Source organism: Leuciscus leuciscus (genome assembly GCF_965113295.1).
Source record: "Leuciscus leuciscus genome assembly, chromosome: 22".
Classification (NCBI taxonomy): Eukaryota; Metazoa; Chordata; class Actinopteri; order Cypriniformes; family Leuciscidae; genus Leuciscus; species Leuciscus leuciscus.
The window spans coordinates 86722-112991 of NC_138746.1; the positions used below are offsets into that span (position 1 = coordinate 86722).

The 26270-nt window shown below is 38.0% G+C and overlaps 2 protein-coding genes and 1 long non-coding RNA gene across 13 annotated transcripts; 1 reads left to right on the forward strand and 2 right to left on the reverse strand.

Moving 5' to 3' along the window:
* Window positions 1–1756: 1756 nt before the first annotated feature.
* On the reverse strand, window positions 1757–3708 carry LOC309486413. Its single transcript, XR_014201535.1, has 3 exons — window positions 3585–3708; window positions 2466–2511; window positions 1757–2193 (listed from the first exon to the last, which is right to left on the reverse strand). It is a non-coding gene; the product is annotated as an uncharacterized lncRNA (long non-coding RNA).
* LOC309486411 (regulator of telomere elongation helicase 1-like) lies at window positions 2627–18776 on the forward strand. 9 transcript variants are annotated; one of them, XM_082153710.1, is made up of 34 exons: window positions 2627–3291; window positions 3888–3974; window positions 4568–4766; window positions 4982–5075; window positions 5659–5740; window positions 5849–5909; window positions 6054–6123; window positions 6260–6344; window positions 6822–6887; window positions 6978–7119; window positions 7294–7332; window positions 7461–7539; window positions 7693–7790; window positions 7891–7946; window positions 8021–8092; window positions 8675–8756; window positions 9462–9594; window positions 9681–9794; window positions 11600–11640; window positions 11739–11824; window positions 12160–12237; window positions 12343–12420; window positions 12513–12659; window positions 13123–13238; window positions 13324–13447; window positions 13547–13718; window positions 14056–14204; window positions 14781–14876; window positions 15121–15310; window positions 15714–15851; window positions 15957–16061; window positions 16161–16382; window positions 18437–18559; window positions 18656–18776. In XM_082153710.1, the coding sequence occupies exons 2-34, from the start codon at window positions 3945–3947 to the stop codon at window positions 18664–18666; spliced, it is 3378 nt and encodes a 1125-aa protein (XP_082009836.1). In that variant the 5' UTR covers window positions 2627–3291; window positions 3888–3944; the 3' UTR covers window positions 18667–18776. The 9 variants fall into 9 exon arrangements, 7 of the variants coding, with proteins under 7 accessions (XP_082009836.1, XP_082009837.1, XP_082009838.1 ...); XM_082153711.1 differs by having other exon boundaries at window positions 3936–3974; XR_014201533.1 differs by lacking the exon at window positions 2627–3291 and having other exon boundaries at window positions 3727–3974; window positions 16161–16208; window positions 16322–16382; window positions 18463–18559; window positions 18656–18674.
* Window positions 18777–21961: 3185 nt separating this feature from the next.
* On the reverse strand, window positions 21962–26255 carry LOC309486678 (uncharacterized protein). Of its 3 annotated transcripts, none has more exons than XM_082154055.1 (13): window positions 26111–26255; window positions 25732–25851; window positions 25544–25588; window positions 25336–25454; window positions 25125–25247; window positions 24985–25050; window positions 24798–24886; window positions 24595–24700; window positions 24166–24271; window positions 23800–23878; window positions 23456–23691; window positions 22866–23087; window positions 21962–22682 (listed from the first exon to the last, which is right to left on the reverse strand). In XM_082154055.1, the coding sequence occupies exons 1-13, from the start codon at window positions 26118–26120 to the stop codon at window positions 22273–22275; spliced, it is 1731 nt and encodes a 576-aa protein (XP_082010181.1). In that variant the 5' UTR covers window positions 26121–26255; the 3' UTR covers window positions 21962–22272. The 3 variants fall into 3 exon arrangements, with proteins under 3 accessions (XP_082010181.1, XP_082010180.1, XP_082010182.1); XM_082154054.1 differs by having other exon boundaries at window positions 25723–25851; XM_082154056.1 differs by lacking the exon at window positions 26111–26255 and having other exon boundaries at window positions 25336–25366; window positions 25723–25850.
* Between the last annotated feature and the right edge of the window lie 15 nt (window positions 26256–26270).

Consider the following 26270-nt stretch of genomic DNA (forward strand, 5'->3'; position numbering starts at 1 on the left):
ACACTGACCACTGGCGGGACCTACACAGACCCTACCCAAAATATACCAGGATAGACCACCCCTATATAAAATAACCCTAGATACAACAGCAATTTATAAAATAGACCCCTGTTAAAAAAAAACAAATCTAAAAAATAAAGTGCAGTACCGTGTCTACACACCTGGTGGCGCTAGAGGCGCACCAAACCACCACCAGTCGACTAGCCATACATCAATTACTATATAAACCAAGTTTCGTACAGATAAAACACACCGTTGCAGATATATGGACAGTTAAGATTCGGCCAATCAGATGCCCTTTATGCAAATGAGGGTGGTTACTAATGAGGGTGAAAGTCGTTTTTACCTCCCTACCTATATGCCATTTTAACCCTAACCTAACCATAGCCTCAAACTAACCCTAAACCCAAACTAACCATTAGTCCAAAGACTACTTTCAATATTTAACACAAAACAATAAAAAAATATGAACAAACAGTCGATCAAACTCATCTATCCATCTATCCATCTATCCATCTATCCATCTATCCATCTATCTATCCATCCATCCATCCATCACTCCATCACTCCATCACTCCATCCATCCATGTATAACACAGGCCTAAAAACATTCACTTTTTCAAACAAAAACTTTTTTTTTTTTAACAAAAAGTTGTTTAAACTCATGTATCTATATATTCATCTATTCATCTATCTATCTATTTATCTATCTATCCATCCATCCATCCATCCATCCATCACTCCATCCATCCATGTATAACACAGGCCTAAAAACATTCACTTTTTCAAACAAAAACATATTTTTTTTAACAAAAAGTGGTTTAAACTCATGTATCTATATATTCATCTATTCATCTATCTATCCATCCATCCATCCATCCATCCATCACTCCATCACTCCATCCATCAATGTAACACAGGCCTAAAAAACATTCACTTTTTCAAACAAAAACATTTTTTTTAACAAAAACATTTTTTTTAACAAAAAGTTGTTTCAACTCATGTACCTATCTATCCATCCATCCATCCATCCATCCATCCATCCATCCATCCATCCATCCATCCATCCATCCATCCATCCATCCATCACTCCATCCATCAATCTATCTATAGAAATAGACACTTACCTGTCAGCATTGGTGCTGTTTCAGCACTCGTGCTGATATGCACGGCAAATGCAACCATTTTGCATTGACAGGTGAACAGCTGGGGGAAAACTCAAGTTCAGTTTGCGTCAGGGCGTCTGCATGGATGCAGGGTCAAAGGCCAAAGGCCTGGCACGCTACCTCACCTAACCAGCTAAACCTACCCACCACCTGCACAAAAAAACAGAAAACAAAACCAAAAAACACTGACCACTGGCGGGACCTACACAGACCCTACCCAAAATATACCAGGATAGACCACCCCTATATAAAATAACCCTAGATACAACAGCAATTTATAAAATAGACCCCTGTTAAAAAAAAACAAATCTAAAAAATAAAGTGCAGTACCGTGTCTACACACCTGGTGGCGCTAGAGGCGCACCAAACCACCACCAGTCGACTAGCCATACATCAATTACTATATAAACCAAGTTTCGTACAGATAAAACACACCGTTGCAGATATATGGACAGTTAAGATTCGGCCAATCAGATGCCCTTTATGCAAATGAGGGTGGTTACTAATGAGGGTGAAAGTCGTTTTTACCTCCCTACCTAACCCTAACCTAACCCTAACCCTAACCCTAACCCTAACCCTAACCCTGTACCTGGAACATACAGGGGAACTACAAAAGGACACGACTGAATAAGTATGAGACTGACTCCCCGTTATCTGTCCCCCTAATGGCTTCAGCCAGGACAATATAAATAATTAGGTTACATTTTGAAACGTTCTTTGCCACGAACATGTGGGATGTACATCTCATTTTTAGAATAACTGGAGCATTACACTCATTGGACTCTATGCTAGGAGGATGAGAGACTACAAGAATACTATTAAACACAAACAATACATTCTCTTATTGACAATATATCATTGAACTAAAAATACCCATGTCTGAACAGACACGACACAGACAATAGACACTGCCTCCTGGTTCAACTTCTGCAGACCCTGGATCACTGGCTTAACATCACGGTGTTCATCAGGCTTGTCCATTATACTTGCAGTGCACTTACCTGTAGGGGTCACCTGCTACAAACACCTGGAAAAGACAAACACGTGTGAGGCTCTAATAACTACATACAATGAATATATCATAAACAGCCCAAATATTATTTCTCATTTCTTTGGATTGTGAGGTGAAAGGTGATATGAATGGACAGCTGAACATATTTCCATGAACTTGAACTTCATCAGAGGCGTGTTGTGTTGTGTCTGCGCCTCTCAGTCAGTGTGTATGTGGCAAGGGTTTGTTCCTGTGTCCAGAGCAGAGCGGTACAGTCTGATGAAGTCTTTATAAAGTGGAGCACATACCAGCCATGGCTCTCCAAATCTCACCGCTCCAGTGAAGAGGAACTCGCTGTAAACAATGAACAAAAATAAATGAGCAACATGCTAAAAAGTAAGAACTTACATGTCTATCCTCCTCTGGATATCGTGATATCTCCATCACGTGGAGACAGAGACTGTAAGAAATAAAGACAGATTACTTTATGTGTGATATTCTGTACACAAAGGTTTGGTATCTGGTGTGTTTCAAGTATGAATATTGACACAAAGATAAACATATATTTGTACATTGGTGCTCTTTTTCACTTTTTTTTAGCCTACTAAAAATTGTCCTTTGGTGCTGACCTGTGAACTTGACATTTAACACTATATAAATACATAAATTATAAAACAGTGATTTCCAATGGGTGAGAAACTGCTATTATTAGAAAGTAAAATGTTTTTTTCACACATGTTTTGTATGTGAATATATAGTCAAATGTATTTTTTTTTTACTCTGATCTAAGCGAAAATAGTTGTGCTGCTTATTTTTTTAAGATTGTCAGTAAATCGGACAAATCACGTGAGACATTGTAATATAAACAAACATGGCCGCACTCATTTACTTTGAGCGAGTCAATGGCGGCCAACATTTCTAATAGCGGCTGGTGGATTTGGGCTCATTTCTCAGCGAAAACTCAACGAAAACGTCTGGAATATACAGCGGGGAGAGTGTTCATCTATACGGTTCGAACGACTTCAGTGCTGCTCGAAATGGTGGAGATTTTTATTTACCTTTTGAATTGTTTCCTCCCCGGACGCAGAAAGTTTTACCTGCCTATCCAGTTGGACAGCGCCATATTTGTCACAGGTAATGTTTTCAGATGTAAAGGCTTTACGCATTATTTGTGAAAGTTTGTATCATTATTTGACTCTTTTCTTCTTTTCATGTCGCGTCTCACAGACCACGGCCAGATTATTTTGTTTACATTCGTTTCAGTAGAATTAGTTTCTGATGACAATTTAAAGTTCATTAAAGTATATTTTTTAAAGTATAAATTTATTTTTTTATTTTTGTTTTGCTTAAAGTTGCTCTAAGCGTTTTTTAAAACATGTATTGTCACATGCAGCAAACATCTCCTCACTATCCACTAGCTAACTTACCTGTCCCCGGAACACACTGTTAAAAGACGCAGTCTGTGGCCCAAAGAAACAACTAACTGGGCTAACAGGCCCTTTGAAACATAATAACAAATTGTTCCAGAAGCAAGAAGGATTTGGGGGTGGGGTTTGTGAGCGGATGAGGAGGAGGAGGAGGGAGGGTCTAGCTAGCCTCTGTTTTTTTTTGACAATACTTCGAACGTAAACAAGAAGTGACGTCACTTAGAGCACCTTTAAGAGTGTTTTGGTGCTGCTCTTTACATGTGAGCGATCAGTGTCTTTTGGTTGATAATGCCTCTTATTAAGCTAAGAGGAGTCACTGTGGACTTTCCCTTCACTCCATACACGTGTCAGGAGGACTACATGAGAAAAGTAATCGAGTGCCTGCAGAATGTAAGAATCTCAGTCACCACACTGTGTGCAACCCTGCATGCACTGCACTGCAAGCAACATTTATTTATACTCAACACCGGTTAAATGTTCTGCCTTAAATTAATACATTATTAGGTAACTGTAAATGTGTATATGTACATTTCTGAAATGCATAACTGATAACTGAATTGCATGCATTTTCTGCAAAGCTGCTTTGAAATGATATGTATTGTGAAAAGCACTATACAAATACATTGGAATTTAATTTAATTTAAAATAAATACGCTCAAAAACTTTAAAAGATTCACCCTCAAAATTTAAAAAAACTACTTTTACTACTAAGGTTATAGCCAAAAAAGACAAAAGTCTGCCACTTTTTGTTGTTTCCAAAAAGTTAAATCACTTTTTCCATCAGAGGTAAAATGCAATGGCAGAATGACATTCTATCAAAGGTAGAATGAGATTTTGTTTTACTTACCCTTTGATTAGTGTATAATATGAAGGCTGTAGTGCTTTAATCTAATGCAATAAATATTTGAAAGTCTTCCTGTAAGGTCACACATGCTCTATTATTCTTCTATTAATAAGAATGACATGCACTTGTTCTTTTCCAGAAAGTCAATGGTGTTCTTGAAAGTCCCACTGGTACTGGTAAAACACTCTGTCTGCTGTGTTCAGCGCTGGGCTGGAGAGAGAACTTCAAAGACACAATCTCTGACCGCAAGATAGCCGAGAGAATGGGCGGTGCGGAGCTGTTCCCTGACAGACCAATGTCATCGAGGGGAACAGCAGTCACCAACAAAGACACTCCAAGTACTGTCCTTCATTTATTGATTCAAAATTGATATGATTTATTTTCATTAACATTTATAAACATTGCTTGTGTTTTCAAAAGTTACATTGTTGTCGAAATTATAAACCAAATCATAGTGACAGTTGACATTACGGACAACCATAGGAATTATATTTCAAGAACCAAGTTTCATTATCATGAGTTTTGTCTTGTCTTTGTTTTTTTTTTACTTTAGCTTATGACACGGACATCCCTAAGATCATATATGCTTCCAGGACCCATTCCCAGCTAGCACAGGTCATAAATGAGCTCAAGAACACATCCTACAGGTCAGCTATCTGAGTTAACATCACATGTTTAAAGGGGTAGTTCACAGAAAGATGAAAATTCTGTAATTATTTACTCACCCTCAAGTTGTTCCAAACCTGTACAAGTTTCTTTCCTCTGCTGAACACAAATGAAGATATTTTGAAGAATGTTGGTAACCAAACAGTTGAAGACATCTATTGACTTCCATAGTAGAGGAAAGTCAATGGGTGCCGTCAACTGTCTGGTTATCATAAAAATTATAACTGATTATTATAAATAATTATTATGTTATATGCATTCATAGATTATTATGTTTGTAAGTGTCCTTTTTGTGTGTGTGTGTAAAAACAATTGACCACAAACAAATATGCTGATTTGGTGCTCATGAAACATTTCGTTTTATTATCATAATGTTAATATTTGTTGAAATGTTTTTTCTCCAGGATTATTTTATCAATAGAAAAAAGAACAGCATTCATTTGAAATGAAGAAAAAAAAAATGTCTTGACTGTCATTTTTGAGCATTTTAATTCATCTTTGCTGATTAAAAGTATTAATTTATTTACAAATATTATTAACAGATGGTACTGTTCTTTATTATAGGCCAAATATTTGTGTTTTGGGATCTAGAGAACAGCTCTGCATAAACCAGGAAGTGATGCGTCAAGAGAGTAACCACATTAAGGTATGCTGATCAGTATCTCACTGTGAGTATGTGTGACGACAGACAGTTAAAATACCAGAGGCTGTATCTCAACACCAAATTAATGAAGGCATTATGCCTTATTTCAAGGTCCACATGTGCAGAGCAAAAGTGTCGTCCCGCTCCTGTGTCTTCTACAACAATGTTGACGGTATGAGACTAACATTGGTGGCCTGTCAATAGAGATTTGTGATTGTATTAGATACAATTTTTTCAATTATAATGGTTTTAGTTGTTAATGTACGACTCTACGAGAAATAGCTGACTATGTTTTTGGGTTTGGGTCTTTATTTAGAGAAAAGCACAGAAATCATGAATACTATCATGGATGTGGAGGATCTTGTGAAAACATGCAAAAAGCAAAGGTGAGACACTATCATTGCCTTACTGAAGCACTGAAAGAAATAGTGGTGTTCTTCGAACTGCTGGTGCTGCATCTGAATTAATTCCAATTGGAGTGTTTGTAAATAGTGACATTGCTCAGACTGTTTATTCCCACAGAGTTTGTCCATACTACCTGTCACGCTCACTCAAACAACACGCTGATGTCATCTTCATGCCTTACAACTACCTGCTTGACCCAAAGGTGAGACATTTTAAATGAAATATTTTAATACATTTCAAAATATGAATCTTGTGATCAAAGCTGAATTTTCAGCATCATTACTCCAGTCTTCAGTGTCACATGATCCTTCTGAAATCACTCTAATATGATGATCAAGAAACATGTATGATTATTGTCAGTGTTGAAAACAGTTGTGCTGCTTAATATTTTTGTGTAAAGTGTAATACATTTATTTGATGAAATAGAAAGTTCAAAAGAACAGCATTAATTTGAAGTAGAAAATATGTAACATTAAAAAGAAATACTGTCACTTTTTATCAACTTAATGTGTCCTTGTTTAATGAAATTATTTATTTAAATAATTTATTTACTGACATTTTAATGACATTGTACATTTAGTTTATATTTTAATTATTATTATTTTTGATTTGATATGTATAGTTTGAGGATAAAAGTTTTTTATTTTATTCACATTTATGATTTCTGTTAATTTCACAGAGTCGAAGAGCACACAACATAGAGCTGAAAGGAGCTGTGGTTATTTTTGACGAGGCTCATAATATTGTAAGTGTTTTGATTGTTGTTTGAGATATCATAGCCGTTCTATATTTTTGTTTGTTTTATATTCTATCTACTGTTTGTGTACATTTTTAGGAGAAGATGTGTGAAGAGTCCACCTCTTTTGACCTCTCCCCTCACGACCTGATTTCTGCCATTGAAGCCGTGGATCGTCTGCTTCAGGAACATGCCTCAGACATTAGCAAAACAGATTTTAATGTGGAATCACTGAATTCTGGTTAGTTTGGAAAAAACCCGTCGATATTTCTATTTAAAATGTATATTTTAAACATTATATAAATAAGTGGTTTATATATTTGTGTGTGTGTGTATATATATATATATATATATATATATATATATATATATCCAATAAATAACTCCATTATTTTTATCCTTTGTTATTTCACAGGATTAAAACTGGATATCACCACAATTGCAAAAATAAAACGTAGGTTAACTTACACTTCAAAAATGGAAATGTATATATTTGATTACAAAATTGAATTTATGTAGTTATTTGGAATACTTTTTTCAGTAATGAAAATCATTTTTGCTGAGAACTTAATAATCTTACAGAAATTTTGATGGATCTGGGATCTTCCATTAACGGTTTTGAAATGCCAGCAAATAATCAAGGAATCACCAAACCTGCCAGGTGAGTGGAGCCTCACTGAACCTGCGATCTGATTCAGTTTAGTGCTGGCAATGAGTATTAGTGACCTTGATTATATTGACTATAAAATCACCAATTTTAGATGCACAACAGCTAAACTGAACTGGTCATTTTCTGTCTCTTCCTCTTTTGAAGCTTCATATATGACCTTTTTCAAACGGCTAATGTAAACTTTGAGAATAAAACGGCTATAGTGGAAGCCATGGAGCAGATTACAGGATATTTAGCAGGGAGTGAGTATTACTCAACTGATCCTCCAATATAATATCACTTTCTGTTTATCGGTTCAACATTGACCCATTTATGTTTTTTTTTTGTTTTGTTTTTTTGCAGGGCCTGGTGTCTTTCTGAACACCAGCGGACTACAGAAAGTAGCAGATATTATCCAGGTAAGAAGTGTAGACCGTGTTAAAAAGATAAGCTGACAATGTTCCGTATGTTTATTGTGTTTGTCCTGAATTAGTTGGTGTTTGGGGCTAAAGCTACAGAGGACAGCAAGACATCACAGATGGGAAACGGCATGAAGGAATTTAAGGTTTGCTCCGACTGATTTTCACATTCATGGAGTTTTCATTGTTAAATATCTGCAGACATCAGGTTTTAGTTGGAGTAAGTGATAATGTGATGTTGCAAATTTTATAATAAAAAGGAAATTAATTAAAAGGGTACATTTTAAGATGTAAAGACATTTATAATGTTACAAAATATTTTTTATTCAAATAAATGCAATCAAAATCAAAGAATCCTGAAAATGGATTTCCATCCACATATTATTATAATAACTGTTTTAAACATTGATTATAAATCATCATATTAGAATGATTTCAGAAGGATCATGTGACACTGAAGACTGGAGTAATGATGCTGAAAATTCAGCTTTGATCACAGGAATAATTACTGGATTAATGTCTGTTTAAAATAAATACATTGAAATTTGCTGTTCTACTGTGTTTTTTGATCAAATAAATGCAGCCTTGTTGAACAAAAGACTTTTTTCAAATGAAAAACTCTTACTGACCCTAAACTAGTGTATGTCAGACGATAGTTCCTTTAATACTCGTCTTTCATCCACCCCGCCCCACTTGCTTCTGAATTACAAATTTGTGTCTGAGATCAGGTCCACATTCATCCATTCACCAACAACTTCACGACGAAACAGCAGACTGATTTATGGGCTTCCTCTTCTACAAAGAAACAAGGTTTGAGACTCTTATTCAACACTTTGCTACACCTCATGTGTTTTGCTATTCATTGCTATTGACTGGAGCACACATTCTGGGTGTTTTTATGTCATTTTTCAGTCATGGAGAATCTGAAATGTATTCCCCTGGTTTCACAGTCAAGGCTTAAGCCTAATCCCAGACTATAATGCATGTTTGAGCTGTTTTAACTGAAAGCAACTTATGAGTGCTGTTGTTTTGTCTCAAAATGCACACCATATTATATTTAATTATATTTAATTATAATATATTAAATATTTAATTTAAGCAATCAATAATACTATTGATCAGCCTTACCAAACGTGGACGTTTTTCCACTAGAAACAAACCTTGTTGTGTTATTTAGATGTAATACTGTGAAGCTGTTTTGATACAATCTGTATTGTGAAAAGCGCTATACAAATATACTTGACTTGACTTGTCCAATTAGTTTTTTTTTTAGTTTTTTTTATGGCGCGTTTATGAATGCCACTTAAATGTCTTGGCCTAATCATGGCTTAATCTGAGCCCTGTCTGCAAACCCAGGCCAAAATGTGTATTATTGCTTCACTATTATATGTTTTGTTTACCTTGGTGCACATGAAAACCACTTCCACAGTGAAATCCTGAAAAAAAGTGATATTGCTCATCAACATTGTATGCCAAAGCTAGGAAAGATTGAAATGGTGTGTGTATATTTTATAGGGAATGTGCTGAGTTACTGGTGCTTTTCTCCGGGGTTCAGCATGCAGGAGCTGCTCGGACAGGGAGTACGCAGCATCATTCTGACCAGTGGAACTCTCTCGCCGCTCTCATCCTTCACCTGTGAAATGAAAATGTTCGTGCTCTTCTCCTCTAGCTGTCCCTGCCGAGGTTTATGAGTTGATGCTGGTAGGATACTAATTCTCTGCTGATTTTCTGCAGTCCTTTCCCTGTATCCTTGGAGAATCCTCATGTCATCCAGCCTGATCAGATTTTCGTCAGTATCATTGAAAAAGGTCCGGACGGCGTGAAGTTGAGCACGGCCTTTGACAGGAGGTGAGTGTTTCAAGTAGTGTAGTGTATCAAGGACTGTTTAGTCACATCAACACCCTCTGTTTTATACTGTCATTTATTATTCACCCACTTTCTATTTCAAACCCAGGTGCTATTATTTTGATCTGAGAAATTTAATATATATTTGACCATAGGCTGTCAAGGTCCAAAAAGTACCATAGAAGAAGTTTATATCAGTGGTTCTCTACTGCTTTGGCCATGGGATCCACATTCTCCCATGGTCATTAAACCCGTGACCCCAATTTTGTAAGAATTTTACATAAAAAAAATACAATCAGACTTTCCTTTACCTGCACATTAATTTTAAGGATAAGACTAATACTGATGAATAAAAAGTAGCCTATAAGGTAAGGCTGTTTAATAGCAGGTTTAAAATAGTTTTTGTTAAAGGGTTATTTCACCCCACATTTTAAATTATGTCATTACTCACCCTCATGTCATTGCAAACCTGGAAGGCTTTCGTTCATTCTTGGAACACAAATGAAGTGAACACAAATGATCTTAATGAAAAACGTTCATAAAGAGATTGTAAAACTAATCCATATGAATTAAGTGTTTAAGTTCAAATTTTCTGAGGAGACAGATTTAATTAGTCTTTTATTCACATATAAACATTGATCAACAGAACATAAACAGAACCTCAACTGAACCTGCTTGACGTGCAAGAACAAACCTCATTGGTTCTAGTAGAAGCTCAGACGTGCTGCTTAACACATGAGAATGAACCTCATTGGTTCTCACGTCAAGTGAACATGCTCGAGCTTCTGTTTACCATATCTGATGTGTGATGAATGTTTATATGTGAATTAAAGCCAATATTCAATCTGTTCATCAAATTAAGCTATTGAGTCTCTTCAGAAAATTTGGACTAAACCACTCAATTCGTATGGATTAGCTTTACGATATCTTTATGGACTTTTTAAAGCGTCAAAGTGGAAGTTGTTTAGACTTGTCAATGGATGGACATAAATCTCTCAAAAAAGATCTCATTTGTGTTCTGAAGATGAACGAAAGTCTTATGGCTTTAGAACAACATGAGTGTGAGTAATGATAGAATGTCCATTTTTGGGGGAACCATCCCTTAAATACAATATGGTGTGAGCCACCACAGTCATTTAACAATATACACAATGACACAAAGTAAAAAACAAAGTGGCATTTTGGGGTTACAGAAACAACAGTTACCATAGTAAATAAACAATACTAGCATAAACTGTTAATGAAATGGAAACTGCTCCTGGTTAATAGAATGAACATCATAGCTGCATGCAAATCCTTCCCAGCTAACACAAGTACCAGTTACGGAATTTACTGGTACTTTTGGGTAATTTTGTGGCTTACTAATTGACAACATAACTATGACGTTACATTTTTTTTTTTTTTTTGTGCTTTATTTATAACCAAGTGATATATAGTGTGTGCCACCGCAGTGCACCCTGTGAGTGCAGTGTAATGGCTGACAGGACAGGAAAGTTAGTTTTTCTGAGGTTCAGAACAAGTCAGAAAAATGGCTCTGACATAGCCTGACAACAGATACTGAAGCAGGACAACAAGTTTTTCTCAGACACGCTTTATTTAAACTGACAGAAGAGTCATCAGCTTTTATGCACGTCTTTCAAAATAAGTCTCGCAACTGAAAAACTAAATTACATTTGTTGTTGTTGTTTATTTGACTGCACATCCCCACAACCTACTCACTCAGTCTTGCGAGCCACGGTTTATATGACTCGGGAAAGATTAAATGTGAGCCATTAGGAGGCTTGTAAACTGCTCTTTTGTTTTGGAAGGTTTCTTCCTGAAAACATGTCGTCTATGGGAAACACTCTTGGTAAGACATCTTTATACTAGCACAGCAGCTGATCTTAAACTCTTATCAGGAATGATCTGATGATCAGCATGATGATATTCATATGATTGGGTTTGCAGTCAATCTGACACGGCTGGTCCCTCATGGACTGCTGGTGTTCTTCCCCTCATATCCGGTGATGGATAAGACTCTGGAGTTCTGGAGGGTAAGTGTGTTCGGTCTGACCGTGTTAAAGATATACAGTATGTTGCTGACGCTGACTGACCAGTTCAAATTGGAGATGATCAGTTTAAGGGATGAGTTGTGATTTTGATTCAGACTGATTCCGAGAAGAAAAAAAATCTTGATGATTTTTTGAACAGAACTAAAAGAATGATTTGTTTAAAAGTTAGACAGCATGTTTCTTACTCTTGCTAGGTTTATTGCTAAATTAATGAAAAAAATTTTTTTTAAGTTTCTTTGAAAATTTCTGTACCTTGTTCATCTTTTGCCAACTTTAGCATTTCATTTACTATGCACCAATCCTCTTCACTCTCTCAGGCTAGTGGACATGCAGGTCGCATTGAGAAAGTGAAGCCCATGTTTGTTGAACCGAGGGGTAAAGGCACTTTTACTGAGGTAACCACTCAGTATGATTTGATATAGATGCTAACAAAATGCTAGCATAGCTTGATGTGCACAAGCTCTCAGTCAGTGCTGCTCTGAAATTGGATTCTCTTGCAGGTGATTGATGGCTATTATGCCAAGCTGAAAGACCCAAACTCCAGCGGAGGAAGCTTCTTCGCTGTATGTAGAGGAAAGGTGAGACTATAAATATTTGATGCAATAAGATTACTTTTATGAACCGACACCAGTAATATCAACACATTTCTTGTTTTCCATCTTTCCCCAAGGCAAGCGAAGGGTTGGATTTTGCTGACACGTACTGTCGAGGTGTTGTTGTCACTGGACTTCCCTTCCCCCCGATGATGGACCCCAGAGTGGTGCTTAAAATGCAGTATCTGGACGAGATGTGCAAAAATAACATTAGTGGGGTGAAGGTACCTGCTCTTCAAAATGCTCAACTGTGTTTTTTAATGGAATGCAGATATTGTACCCATGTACCATTTTATGTTTCTGTTTTATCCTTGTTTGCAAATAAAATGTGTGTGCAGTGAATGCAAATTAATTTAGAGAAAAAAAATCCATATCACAAAATCCTAAAATCTTTTTTCAAAAGAAATTGTTTTATCAAATATGTTATAATAGAGAGGAAGTCTCTTATCAGATAATACCTTTTAATAGATATTATCTGTGGTACAACTCCCCAATACATAGTGATTTTTATGTATTAATAATTCATTGAAAAAACAAAAGAAAATATACCATGATCTTCAAATGTTTTTACAAATATTTTATTAAATAAATATTCTTATTAGTATTATTTTTTTTATTTTTTTTTATTATCTTAATGATGATTAAGATCATGATGTAAAGGTTCTTATGGTCTGTGTTGTTGTTCAGTATCTGTCCGGGCAGGAGTGGTACAGACAGCAGGCCTATCGAGCTGTGAATCAAGCCATTGGCAGAGTGATCCGCCACAGAGAAGACTACGGAGCCATCTTCCTCTGTGATCACAGGTCAGCGCTAATTACTAGAACAGCAATTCCCAATTTGACTGGAGAGCATGCACTCCAATATTAATCTTCTGGAATTGTAATCCAGGTTCAGTGGCACCGAAGCCCGTAATCAGCTTCCTTCTTGGGTGAGGCCATATGTTAAAATTTATGATAACTTCGGTACCATGGTCCGTGATGTGGTTCATTTCTTTCGGACGGCGCAGAAAACAGTATGTTTATTTCTTGTTCGTCTACCCTAAAAATCTGCAAGGCCCTTTTCACACTAATAGGAGCTGACATGCACATTTATTGGTTGATTTGTTTATCAGAGACCAGTTCCTGTTAGGAAAGGAAAAGCAGAGAGCAGTGAGAAACAGGCAGACACCAGGCCGCTCAACAGAGGCTCCGGCGGTCCTCATAAGAGTGTCTGGCTCAGTGACACATCTCGAAAGGCCAAACCAGTAGACTCCCACGTCCCCAGCCTAAAAAGGAAAAACATAGGTGAGATCGCCTCTATTTAACTTTTTTTCTTGGATGAATGTGTTTTTCATTAAGACATAATAGGTCTTGGAAATGTATGTTGCCATTGATTCCCTAATTACTTTTATACATTAATCAATATAAAAGTCAAGTAATTAAGCAATAAGTTATAATTTGGTCTCATTCGGACACTGTTGAACCCAGCTGAGCAAATGAAACATTAACATAAGATAATGCTTGGAGCTTATTCTATCATTTAACGGAAACAGAGCCCTCCGATTTGATCATTCATAATTTGTTTTGACGCATTCATTTTTAACTAATTGACAAGTCAGCAAAAATAATTGTGTTGTTTTAGAGTCAGAAGAGCAGTCTGGAAGTGATGGGGATGCCCAAATTTTCATTCAATATGAGATGGACATTAAAAAAAAACCAGTCAGCCTGCTGGACGTCCTAGATGAGAGACAAAACAAAGGAAGGGAAGACACCATGGTTGGGGAAGAAAGGGTAAGACAAGAATTACATTGCAAAAGATTTTCTTAGGCCCTGTTTACAGCTGGTGCGTTTTGGTCGATCGGATCACAAGTGGATGAGGCTAAATACAGGTCTAAAACTTTTGAGCTTGTCCACTTTCAAACACTTTTTTCCGAACCAGTGTTACTTTCTCTCTACTGTTTAAAATCTAATGAGATGTAATGCAGATTGTCAGAGCAGCTCTTTTCTTTTCCTAATGATGTTGATGTATACCGCCATGGTCCAAAAAAAGTATAAAAAAAGTAGTTCCATGCGAAGTTTGCCCCATTTTCCAGATCTTCTGAATTCATGATAGCTTACTGTGAGAAACCCTTGTCTAGGCACAAGACATCACATTTCTCTGAGGAATTGGAATAACATATGAGATATGTAAAACATTACCCCATAAATCATGATCAGGGACACCTTTGATCCCTTTTTATCTGTTACTCAAATCTTTGTACTTTCTTAAGATTAGCTCATTGTGCTAGTCTGTAAGATTTATCACATGCTGTAACATAACTATGTGGCTAATTTTCTTTTCTCTCATTGGTCTGTGACCTTCTGGAGGCGAGTCGCTTGTCTTCTCTTTCCCTCCAGCATGACAAACGTCTGGGTCGTGAATCGAGGGGTGGGAAACGGAAAATTAAAGTGGTTCAACACCGGGTAAGGCATCCTGACTGAAGTTTTGTGAGCTGTGTGATTTTTAGTTCCATTTGTGTATGTAGACCTAAATATGCTGTCAATAACATGACTATACAGAAACTGGATTATTTTAACAGATGTTCAAATAAAAAATTCACATTCTTTTACAAAATCAGAACGTACTGTAAATATGTTTATCTATCCATCCATCCATCCATCCATCTATACATCTATCTAAGATGTATTCTGTCTTCTGCTTTTTCAGAAAACAATGGATTCCTGTACTGAAAAAGCAGGCAATGTTTTCATGATGGAGCTGAGACGATGCCTGAGTAATGAGAATTTCAGGATCATCATGGAGGCGTTACACTTGTACAAGACAACCGATGACCTGAGTAACTTTCTGGCGAATGTGGTTGAACCGCTCATACGGGACACACACGGATTGCTCAGAGGTGCGGAATCTCATCATATCCATATTTTTTCCCATGTGTTCTCTCTGTACTTTGATTCTTGCAGCCTTTAGCCACTGCCTAAAATGCTCTCGATCGTTCACTGGAAACCGAAAGTAACTCACTCCCGCTAAACATTTACTCTTTAAATTCTTACAACTGGGAGGGAACAATACAAGTTGACACCATTATGACTAAAAGTTTTCTAAGAAGTATTTCCTACTAAAGCAAGGTGCTATTTGACTTTGGTCAAGCGTAACCATAGCAGAATAGTGGGAGTGGCCTTAGCCGGCAACATGCCTAGTGCATTATGGTTGTTGAAGTGTTAAAGGTGAAACAATAGGTGAAATCAACTTTAAGTTTGCAATTTTACCTCTGAGTCTTAACAGACTATCTTTTTATCAAGGTCTTTATCAGTTCATCAGACCACACCATAAGAAAGATTTTGATGAGCGTTGCTTGGAGTTAACAGGTGAAGGTTGTGGCTATAAACCAGAGCATTCACTGTCCAGGGAGGAGCAAGAGGCTCTTGGGCAGAACACAGGTAACATTCGACTAGTAAATAGAGTATAGCCATTACAGGAAACACTTGGGCCTTATTTCACCTATCCATTATTGTTAATAACCTTTGTTCTTGTTACTTTTCTAGCGAAAGCTGAGATTCCACCTGTAAGTCCACCCCAGGAGCAGCTGAAACAAGGTGATCCTCACTTGGAAACCGTAAAACTTGATGGAGGGGATGATAACATTGGAGGTAAATTGGTGCTTATTTATACTAGCTTTTAATAAAAATGCCTATTCCTCACTCTTGATGCAAACATTTTTCTGATTCAGTTTGTGGAATTATTTACAGAGAATGTAAGAAGTGAAGACCAGAATCCACAAACATCCATTAAAGAAGGTCTGTCGTGCTCCTCTCTGTTGTCAGACATAAAACAGACCATCGGTGCTGAAAAAACCTGTCAGATGTTTTTAGCCTTGCAGGCGTATAAAACGTCAAACAATTACCAACAGATGGTGTCGACCGTTGTGAGTCTATTGACTGAGAGGGATGAGGACATAACTCTACTAGAACGTTAGTCAATTTCTTTTGTTTATCAAAACCATTTACTTTTACCCTGGTTAAAACCAGACCCTTCTCAGTCCTACAGTGGGGAGAACAAGTATTTGATACACTGCTGATTTTGCAGGTTTTCCCACTTACAAAGCATGTAGAAGTCTGTCATTTTTATCATATGGTAAATAAATGTACTGTATTTATATAACGCTTTAACATTCATGCACCGACGGCGGTGTCAGCCATGCAAGGCGCCAACCAGCTCGTCCGGAGCAGATGGGGTTAGGTGTCTTACTCATGGAGCCACTGCCGTATCATAGGTACTCTTCAACTGTAAGTGACAAATCCAGAAAATCACATTGTATGATTTTAAGTAATTAATTTGCATTTTATTGCATGACATAAGTGTGTGATACAGCAGAACTTACTGTATTTGGTACAGAAAACTTTGTTTGCAATCACAGAGATCATACGTTTCCTGTAGTTCTTGACCAGGCTTGCACACACTGCAGCAGGGATTCTGGCTCACTCCTCCATACAGACCTTCTCCAGATCCTTCAGGCTTCGGAGCTGTCGCTGGGCAATAAGGCCTTCAGCTCCTCCAAAGATTTTCTATTGGGTTCAGGTGTGGAGACTGGCTAGGCCACTCCAGGACCTTGAGATGCTTCTTACGGAGCCACTCCTCAGTTGCCCTGGCTGTGTGTTTCGGGTCGTTGTCATGCTGGAAGACCCAGCCACGACCCATCTTCAATGCTCTTACTGAGGGAAGGAGGTTGTTGGCCAAGATCTCGCAATACATGGCCTCATCCATCCTCCCCTCAATACGGTGCAGTTGTCCTGTTCCCTTTGCAGAAAAGCATCCCCAAAGAAGGATGTTTCCACCTCCATGCTTCACGGTTGGGATGGTGTTCTTGGGGTTGTACTCATCCTTCTTCCTCCAAACACGGCGAGTGGAGTTTAGACCAAAAAGCTCTATTTTTGTCTCATCAGACCACATGACCTTCTCCCATTCCTCCTCTGGATCATCCAGATGGTCATTGGCAAGCTTCAGACGGGCCTGGACATGCACTGGCTTGAGCAGGGGGACCTTGCGTGCGCTGCAGGATTTTAATCCATGACGGCGTAGTGTGTTACTAATGGTTTTCTTTGAGACTGTGGTCCCAGCTTTCTTCAGGTCATTGACCAGGTCCTGCCGTGTAGTTCTGGGCTGATCCCTCACCTTCCTCATGATCATTGATGCCCCACGAGGTGAGATCTTGCATGGTGCCCCAGACCGAGGGAGATTGACCGTCATCTTGAACTTCTTCCATTGTCTAATAATGGTGCCAACAGTTGTTTCCTTCTCACCAAGCTGCTTGCCTATTGTCCTGTAGCCCATCCCAGCCTTGTGCAGGTCTACAGTTTTATCCCTGATGTCCTTACACAGCTCTCTGGTCTTGGCCATTGTGGAGAGGTTGGAGTCTGTTTGATTGAGTGTGTGGACAGGTGTCTTTTATACAGGTAGCGAGTTCAAACCGGTGCAGTTAATACAGGTAATGGGTGGAGAACAGGAGGGCTTCTTAAAGAAAAACTTAACAGGTCTGTGTGAGCCAAAATTCTTAATGGTTGGTAGGTGATCAAATACTTATGTCATTTTTGTTTAAGATTCCTTCTCTAACATTTGAGGAGTACCTATGGTAAAAATGACAGACTTCTACATGCTTTAAGTGGGAAAACCTGCAAAATCGGCAGTGTATCAAATACTTGTTCTCCCCACTGTAGGACTGAGAAGGGTCTGGGGAAGGTTCATTGACAGCTCATTTCCAAAGGGGCCTCACCAACGGACGTCGTTTAAATGTCTCTGGACGCAATTGGATAAAAAGATTGTCATTGTGTAAAGTCCGCCTCAACGTTTGTGATTGGTGCCTCCATATGGAAAGATTGGAAATGAACATGAATGGGCTCTTCGCCAGACTAACTTCCAGAGTTAAACTAAATTTGCCTGAAATTTGTCTGCGTTTTCCCAGGCTAATTGAATTTATCAAATTGTGTATCTGTTGGAAAAGAGGTTTAACTTGATCGGTTTGGTCTAGGTTTATCTGTGCTCATTCCACCACAGCACAGGAAGCAGTTCAGTGAGCTGTTAAAATCCTTGACTCGAAATGATACAGTGGTGAACCAGGATCCAGCCATGAAATCAAGTCCACAGATTCAAGGTATTTTGTTTTAGTAGTAGTATCAAGTATATATATTTTATGTATAGTATGTAAACATTGTAATTATTCTGAAAAAAAAAATATTTTTCTTTGCAGCGTCTCCGTAATCTGCAGAAAAGACTCAAAGAAGATATCATCCTTTTCATGAATGCTGCTAGGACGTTGAATATATATATATATATATATATATATAAATGTTACAAATAAATGTTTTATACTACAATTACTGAGTTGGGAACTTTTTTTTTTCTTTTACGGCCAGAGATTATTTATACAGGTCATCTGCAGACACACTTAAAGTACTCACACTTTCAGCATTTTGACAGTCTGTTTTATTCTCATAGTTGACCCACAAACAGTCAGGCTCATCTGGACGAGGCACAATTAAGAATGACATGTTGACCGTGTGCTGGTCGTGGAAAGACACATTGTAGTGATGCTCTCTCTGTGCTTGAGATGGGACACATAAATGTGGCAGTTGTAACGTTGCGGTCCAGTTCACCTCTACCTTGATGTTAAGTTTTGGCAGAAGAGGAACCAGTCTATTGCCCTCATGGTACAGTCTGAAGTGCAGGTTTCCTAGTGTGTCTCCTGCCGTCCAATCAATGCGCTCTCAATTTTGCTGTACCATTACAACATCAGATCCCTCTTCCTGTCTGTTACAACCTGGACACAGAAATAAATAAATAAACACTGTAAGATATTATACATAACCACATGATAAATAAATAAACATTATATTATATTATAAGTACTCACCTTTATATTTTCACCGTCTGGCAGACAGCTTGACATTTTTGACCTTTCAGTGTCTACGATGGATTTCAGGACCTAAAAACTTTTTTTTTTAATTAATAATAATAAAAAATTGAGGCTTTCTACCTATTACCATAATCTTTTCTATTTTAAGCGGTCAGCGGAATGGCGGGCCTGTCGATTGGACTTACATAAACCCTAACACTAACTCCCACCAAAGAAAAAAAAACAACCCACATACCAATTGACCCCGGCCCAAACACTAAGTTATGCCCACCTACCCCAGAGACAAAAATAAATAAATAAATGTGTATATATATGAGCAACAGGACAGAATAAAAACAATCACAGGTAGAAGTAAAGTAATACTTATTTCCTTTCTTTATTGTAACTTTAAATTATGTTTTTGTTTAGTTTGTTTTTTTGCTATAGTTAGTCACACCAATTTGCACTTACAAATGGTCCTTTGTGAACTGGGTAATGGCCGAATTTGCATGCCTACCACTACACAATACAGTCATCCATTAGTACAGCTCACTGTTGGTTTTATCTATCTATCTATCTATCTATCTATCTATCTATCTATCTATCTATCTATCTATCTATCTATCTATCTATCTATCTATCATCATGAGTTCAAAAATAAATATTGTTGACTAATAACCTTTAATAAAAAAACATGTGACTACATATTAAAAATTCCATCAATTAAATCTACATAATTAAAATCACACTCTTTAATAATAACTCTTTTATAAATCCATGAATCAGTGCAAAGTTCGCGTGTGAATGCTAGATGGCAGTAGAGCTCCATCTATGATTTTCCCGGTGAATGATTCTAGTTTTCATTTCTAACCCCTCACTCTAACCCTAACACCTGCTCAATCAAGCCCTCTGGTGGAGAACAGTTTACATAACATGGATTAACCTGCTAAGATTTCACAAATGTTAGCAGAAAATCAGATTGTTTTCACTATGCTTTATCTAAACTATTCTATGAACTTTAACCTGACTATCATGAACCTCCATCCATCCATCACTCCACCCATCCATGTAACACAGGCCTAAAAAACATTAACTTTTTTAAACAAAAACATATTTTTACAAAAAAAAAAGTTGTTCATCCATCCATCCATCGAAATAGACACTTACCTGTCAGCACTGGTGCTGATATGCACGGTAAATGCAACCAGTTCCCATTGACAGGTGAACAGCTGGGAAAAACTCAAGTTCACATCCATCCATCCATCCATCCATCCATCCATCCATCCATCCACCCATCCATCCATCCATCACTCCATCCATCACTCCATCTATAGAAATAGACACTTACCTGTCAGCATTGGTGCTGTTTCAGCACTCGTGCTGATATACACGGCAAATGCAACCATTTTGCATTGACAGGTGAACAGCTGGGGGAAAACTCAAGTTCAGTTTGCGTCAGGGCGTCTGCATGGATGCAGGGTCAAAGGCCAAAGGCCTGGCACGCTACCTCACCTAACCAGCTATACCTACCCACCACCTGCACAAAAAAACAGAAAACAAAACCAAAAAACACTGACCACTGGCGGGACCTACACAGACCCTACCCAAAATATACCAGGATAGACCACCCCTATATAAAATAACCCTAGATACAACAGCAATTTATAAAATAGACCCCTGTTAAAAAAAAAACAAATAAAGTGCAGTACCGTGTCTACACACCTGGTGGCGCTAGAGGCGCACCAAACCACCACCAGTCGACTAGCCATACATCAATTACTATATAAACCAAGTTTCGTACAGATAAAACACACCGTTGCAGATATCTGGACAGTTAAGATTCGGCCAATCAGATTCCATATATGCAAATGAGGGTGGTTACTAATGAGGGTGAAAGTCGTTTTTACCTCCCTACCTAACCCTAACCCTAACATGAGATCAACACACAAGATGAAAGATGTCTTAAAAGGCATTTATTTTTCTAACATTTAAAACTTAGACCACAGAGTTACAAATATGTAATAAACGATCAGGAGTCAGCTGACCAATCAGGACGTGGCACCAATCAGACTGCAGGACCAATCCAGTCTTCTTCCTGGACAGAGAACAATACAAACAACTCACACATAGAAACAGATCAAAAGGGACATAACTTGATAATTTTGCTTGTTTTAATGTATTAGCCATCCATCCATCCAGGCCCAGCCAGAGCAGGACAACTGGGCATAGGTGCTCAAATTCATACAAAGCCACATTACATACAGCCATTGAGCCGGTTCAGCACTGGTGCTGATATGCACGCCAAATGCAACCATTACGCATTGACAGGTTAACAGGTGGGGAAAACTCAAGTACACTTTGCGTCAGGCCGTCTGCATGCAGGGTCAAAGGCCACAACACCACTTGTGATTTGCAATAGAAGAAAACATTACATTGAGTTTGTGAATAAACAATGCATTCATTTTGAAATTGTTTTCTGTAAATACACTGGTTTCTGTTGCAATGTTAAGGGCCTACGGAGCATGAGAACTGGACTCAGAGGCTCAAATCAGGAGGGGGGGGGGGGGGGCTCACTTTTGTATACACTAAAAAGTAATTTGGTTGTATACACTAATGCATGACATCTCAAATTAAAATATTTATAGAGAACAAGCAGAGAAATTGAGATGGGTAACAGATTTATTTGAAAAATAAAAAAGTGACAAACATTTTACAAAATAACATCTTAAAAAGAAACAATGTAAACATTAAAGAACTATAAAATAAAAACTATAACAGAACTATAAAATTGAGACAAAACAACTGGCAACGAAATCAAGCTCTGTGGACTGAGGGGAAAGGGGAGACAAAAAAACCCCGGCAGGCAGCCATCTTCGGCACAAGATCCACATACAAATTCATCCAGTCCTCGGAACCAAGCTTCGCCTGTGTCGAAAAGTGACAGGACAGATTTTTTAGGTGCAAGTCCTGGCCTACTCATCAAGCCATTCTAGGTTTAAGCCCTCGCCACGGAATGAGGTCCTCCGAACACCATAATCGAATTTGAGCTGGGTGTCGACAGGTATGTCAGAGAGCGCTTTGAACAAAATTACATCCGTTTTCACTCCACTCAGCTTAACGGAGCAGTAAAACGGCTTTAAGTTTGGCATCTTTGCAGAATGATTTATGAGTCGGCCAAACGTGTCCGAGTTGGGATGGCATGTGCAGGGAAAGGTCTGCGCGTCGACACATAGGTCTCTTTGGCCCGCCTTAAAAAAAAACAAGTAGCCAGCCTGGTCACCGAGGTCCCGCATCATCTCCTTCCCAACTGATGCTGGAATCACCTTCCCGTGATAGTCACAAACTATTTCCCCTTTAAGAAAGGGCCGTGTTGCAACCACTCCTACAATAGAACAAAACATTACATTTTGAGTTGGTTGAATAAACATTGCATTCATTTGAAAAATGTGTTCTGTAAAAAAAAAAAAAAAACCTCTACTGCCTATGCTAATAATTCACTGCAGTATACGTTGCATGGCCCACGTTTCATTTATAGAACAAACTAATGCCACAGTTTTACCCTTACCACGACCTTGCTTGGCACCGAAGTCCTTAATAGCCAGCCCCGTCCAGGTCTGCTCAGACAGGCACTTCATTATGGCCTCATCCGACTCTATGGCGAGGTTGGAAGGAGATGGTTTCCACAACCGTTGAATCTCCTCTGGCTTCGGGTAGTTGGACTTCCACCCCTCCTGCCTAATCAGCCTCGACAACTTTCCGGTCGAAGGCTTATGGACTTTGAAGTGTTCTGAAAGACAAAATGAAACCACTTTACTCAAAAGAAGTCAAAAGTGATCGTGTGAGTCGGACATTGCTGCGTTTTGATAGAGATAGTGTGTGGTAGGAAAAGGTGTTTGGGTTTGGAGTTTGTATTAAAAAAAAACAAACAAAGGTTTAGTTTTGACCAGGAGATCAAACCCTTGGCTAATTGTGTGATGTGGGTGTGTTGCTGTGTTAAGGGGTTTAGAAAAAAAAAATGCCTTAAGCATTGGTAAAAACTTGGCGGCTGTTTACAAAAAAATTTAAAAAAAAATAAAAAAAAACACCCACAGCAACCTGCAGCGTCTGCATGTTAAAATGCGGGACAATGCTGTATTGGTGGATTCGGAGACTTACCCAGAAGATATTCCCGCCTCTGGGCGTACTGCGAGACCCGCCACTTATCATAGAAGGTGCGGTCTTCAGGAAACCCATACTTCACACGCTGTTTTTTCGATGGAGGCTGCCCATCCAGTGAAATGGGAAAACTGGTCACAAATGCAGAGAAGTCTTTGCGGGCAGTTGGCAGACTCGAACTGCCTCCGGCTGTAGCCAATTCAGCAAATGACTGGTGGTCGTCGTCCGAAGAATTGCTTTGTAGGCGAGGAACAAAAAGGTTTGTTACTTGGGCAAAATTATGGCTACTCGGATGTAAAGATTGTTTGTGACATGTTAGGTCCTTGCTGCGTGAAGAGACATACACGCACAAAGAGTCCAGCAGCACAGCTGCGTCAACAGCGTCCTGGCACAACCAGAATGAGCACAACCGGGTTAAATCATCTAGAAAACAATACAGAATAAAAGAGAGAAAAAAAATAGGAGGCCAAAAACAATTTATATAGATGTAATGCTCTCCCTGTGTCATGTCTGGGAAGAACTGCAATAATCATTACGAACATTTTTATTAGCTTCTCGAGACATTCACAGCTCAAGGATTTTACTGCCATAAGGTCTACTCTACATACTAAATCATAATTTAAAAAACTGGTTATGCATCAGTGATTTAAACGATGTGTACTAAAATGAATGGTGCTCTGTCTGAACTTGAGAACTTCCGTGAAACGTACCACTGTCTTGTAGAAGAGTGACAGCTATGTGTTTCCTGAGGTTGTTAACTGATTCTTCATCACTGGAAAAATCAATTGGCTGCTGACGGAGAATACATTCGGCAAACTACAAAAAATGTAATAAAAAAAGATGTGTGTATATATATATATATATATATATATATATATATATATATATATATATATATATATATATATAGTTGTCATTTTAGGACAGTGCTATTAGAAATTACTATATGATGTCCATGGCCACCATCATATAATCATCCTTATTTTTTTATTTATTATTCAATCAAATTGGATGTTTAAGTCATTGAAACTTGAATTCATCAAACTGACTTAAAAAAATAAGTTGAATCTTATATGTCAGGAAAACATATTACATTAACTCATCAAAATAAGTTGAGCAGTTTTTTACACCTTTGATACCTTCAGTGCAAAAACTCCACAGGACGAGGAATCCCTCTGTTTGGGATGAGGAACCGTCTCGCACGTCCAGGCTGAGGCGTCGTATCCTCTCTGAAGCATCAGTGCTCTTATATTGACAAACAACAATGTAACAAATGACAGCGCTATGCATTGTAGTTTCAAATACATTACTGTAAAAAGCCTTTGATTTTATTTATTCATACCTTGTCACCTTCTGGCACTTCATTATATCGATTTGACTTTCTCCCATTGGGTCTAAAAACAATGCCTTCTTCTGTGATGGCAGGATAACCTTTCAGTATTTTAGAATATATAGAAACATAGTTATGCACACTAATGGTCCATTTTAGTTTGGTTTATTTCAAAAACAAAGCAAGTTCCATCTTATACCGTAACTGTCCAGTGGTTGTGCTTGTTTGTGATGCCAATGATGAAGTGGTACACTGAGGGGTCAATCTGAAAATATTTTTGTTGTTGTTAGAATTCAAAGCCTTTGTGACCTTATCGTATTTACACTGAATAAAACCAACCTTCAGCATTGTTAAATGTCCTCGCCAAATTTTTCTCATTTCAAAGCTGTCTATGTAGAATGCCTGCTCTGCTGACCGAATGTTGAATTTCTGGATTTCCAGATAGATGAAGGCATTGATGACCTGCTGACAATGAGGTTCACATGAGGGTGCATACATGTTGTGTTTATTATACATAATAATAAAGTCAAGCGACTGTTTGTTTGTGTACCTCACTCTCGAGCTCCAGACCTGGAGAAGTACTGTAAAGGTCAAAAAAGAAGACTTTGTATGGCCCAATTTTGGAGACCATCACAAAAACATTCTTTCCTCTCCATGCATCTGTAATGCCTGTATTTGAAAACATACTGAGTGTATAATGTCACTTTTCAAAGAGCCTTCCCATAGTTCACATCACAGACGCAATATTTCTAACTTACACTGTTCTATGCGTGGGCTGACTTGAGTTTCTGACACAGTTTCTGCTGTGGAAGGGTGGATAACACAGTGATAGATTATTTGTTTATTTAGTTTGACAACACAACTACAATTTTAAATGTGTCTTGCCTTATACAAAATAAATATAATGTTAAAAAAAGTATGTGAATTGATATTTTACTGTTTGTACATGTGCCCAGATCCAGCAGACGATGCTCTAGCCTCCTCATGTCTTCCTTGCTATCTATAATGAGTTGGACAACATGTCGTCTTACATCCTTGTATTGCCTTCTGATGCGTCTCACAGACTCTAGAAAGAAATAATGAATGTGAATTATGAGATGGGTTATTGTCCCAGTGCTAACTTATTCCATATGGCTATCACTCAAAGCAATTGTCTAATAAAAGGACTTGAGGATAGAATCATTTGATCTCTCTCTCTCTCTCTCTCTCTCTATGTATATATATATATGTAATTAAATTATTCATTCATTGACGATGTCCTTAAAGACACTTGATGAAGTGGGACCAAACTTTGCATGGCAGTTTTCTAGTGAATCGGGCCTTACCTTCTTCCATTGTCACACGTCAAAAATCAGTCTCTTGCAATAACTGATTCTTTTTAGAAAACCTACAAATAATCATTCAAAAAGTATAAATTAAAAAGAGCCAAAGATGTTGATAAATACACAATCAAAAATACAATTTAAACAAGAGAACAATAAAGAC

Bases quoted from the DNA above. Each gene is read 5' to 3' on its own strand.
- LOC309486678 (XM_082154054.1), bottom strand. The intron at 24,887-24,984 runs GTATAAGATGGA...AAATACTGAAAG, and splicing joins ACAACCACTGGACAGTTACG to GTTATCCTGCCATCACAGAA. The intron at 24,272-24,594 runs GTATCAAAGGTG...CATTTTTTGTAG, and splicing joins GTGGAGTTTTTGCACTGAAG to TTTGCCGAATGTATTCTCCG.
- LOC309486411 (XM_082153707.1), top strand. From the start codon at position 3,873: ATGCCTCTTATTAAGCTAAGAGGAGTCACTGTGGACTTTCCCTTCACT. The intron at 7,120-7,293 runs GTTAGTTTGGAA...GTTATTTCACAG, and splicing joins TGTGGAATCACTGAATTCTG to GATTAAAACTGGATATCACC. The intron at 13,239-13,323 runs GTCAGCGCTAAT...ATTGTAATCCAG, and splicing joins ATCTTCCTCTGTGATCACAG to GTTCAGTGGCACCGAAGCCC.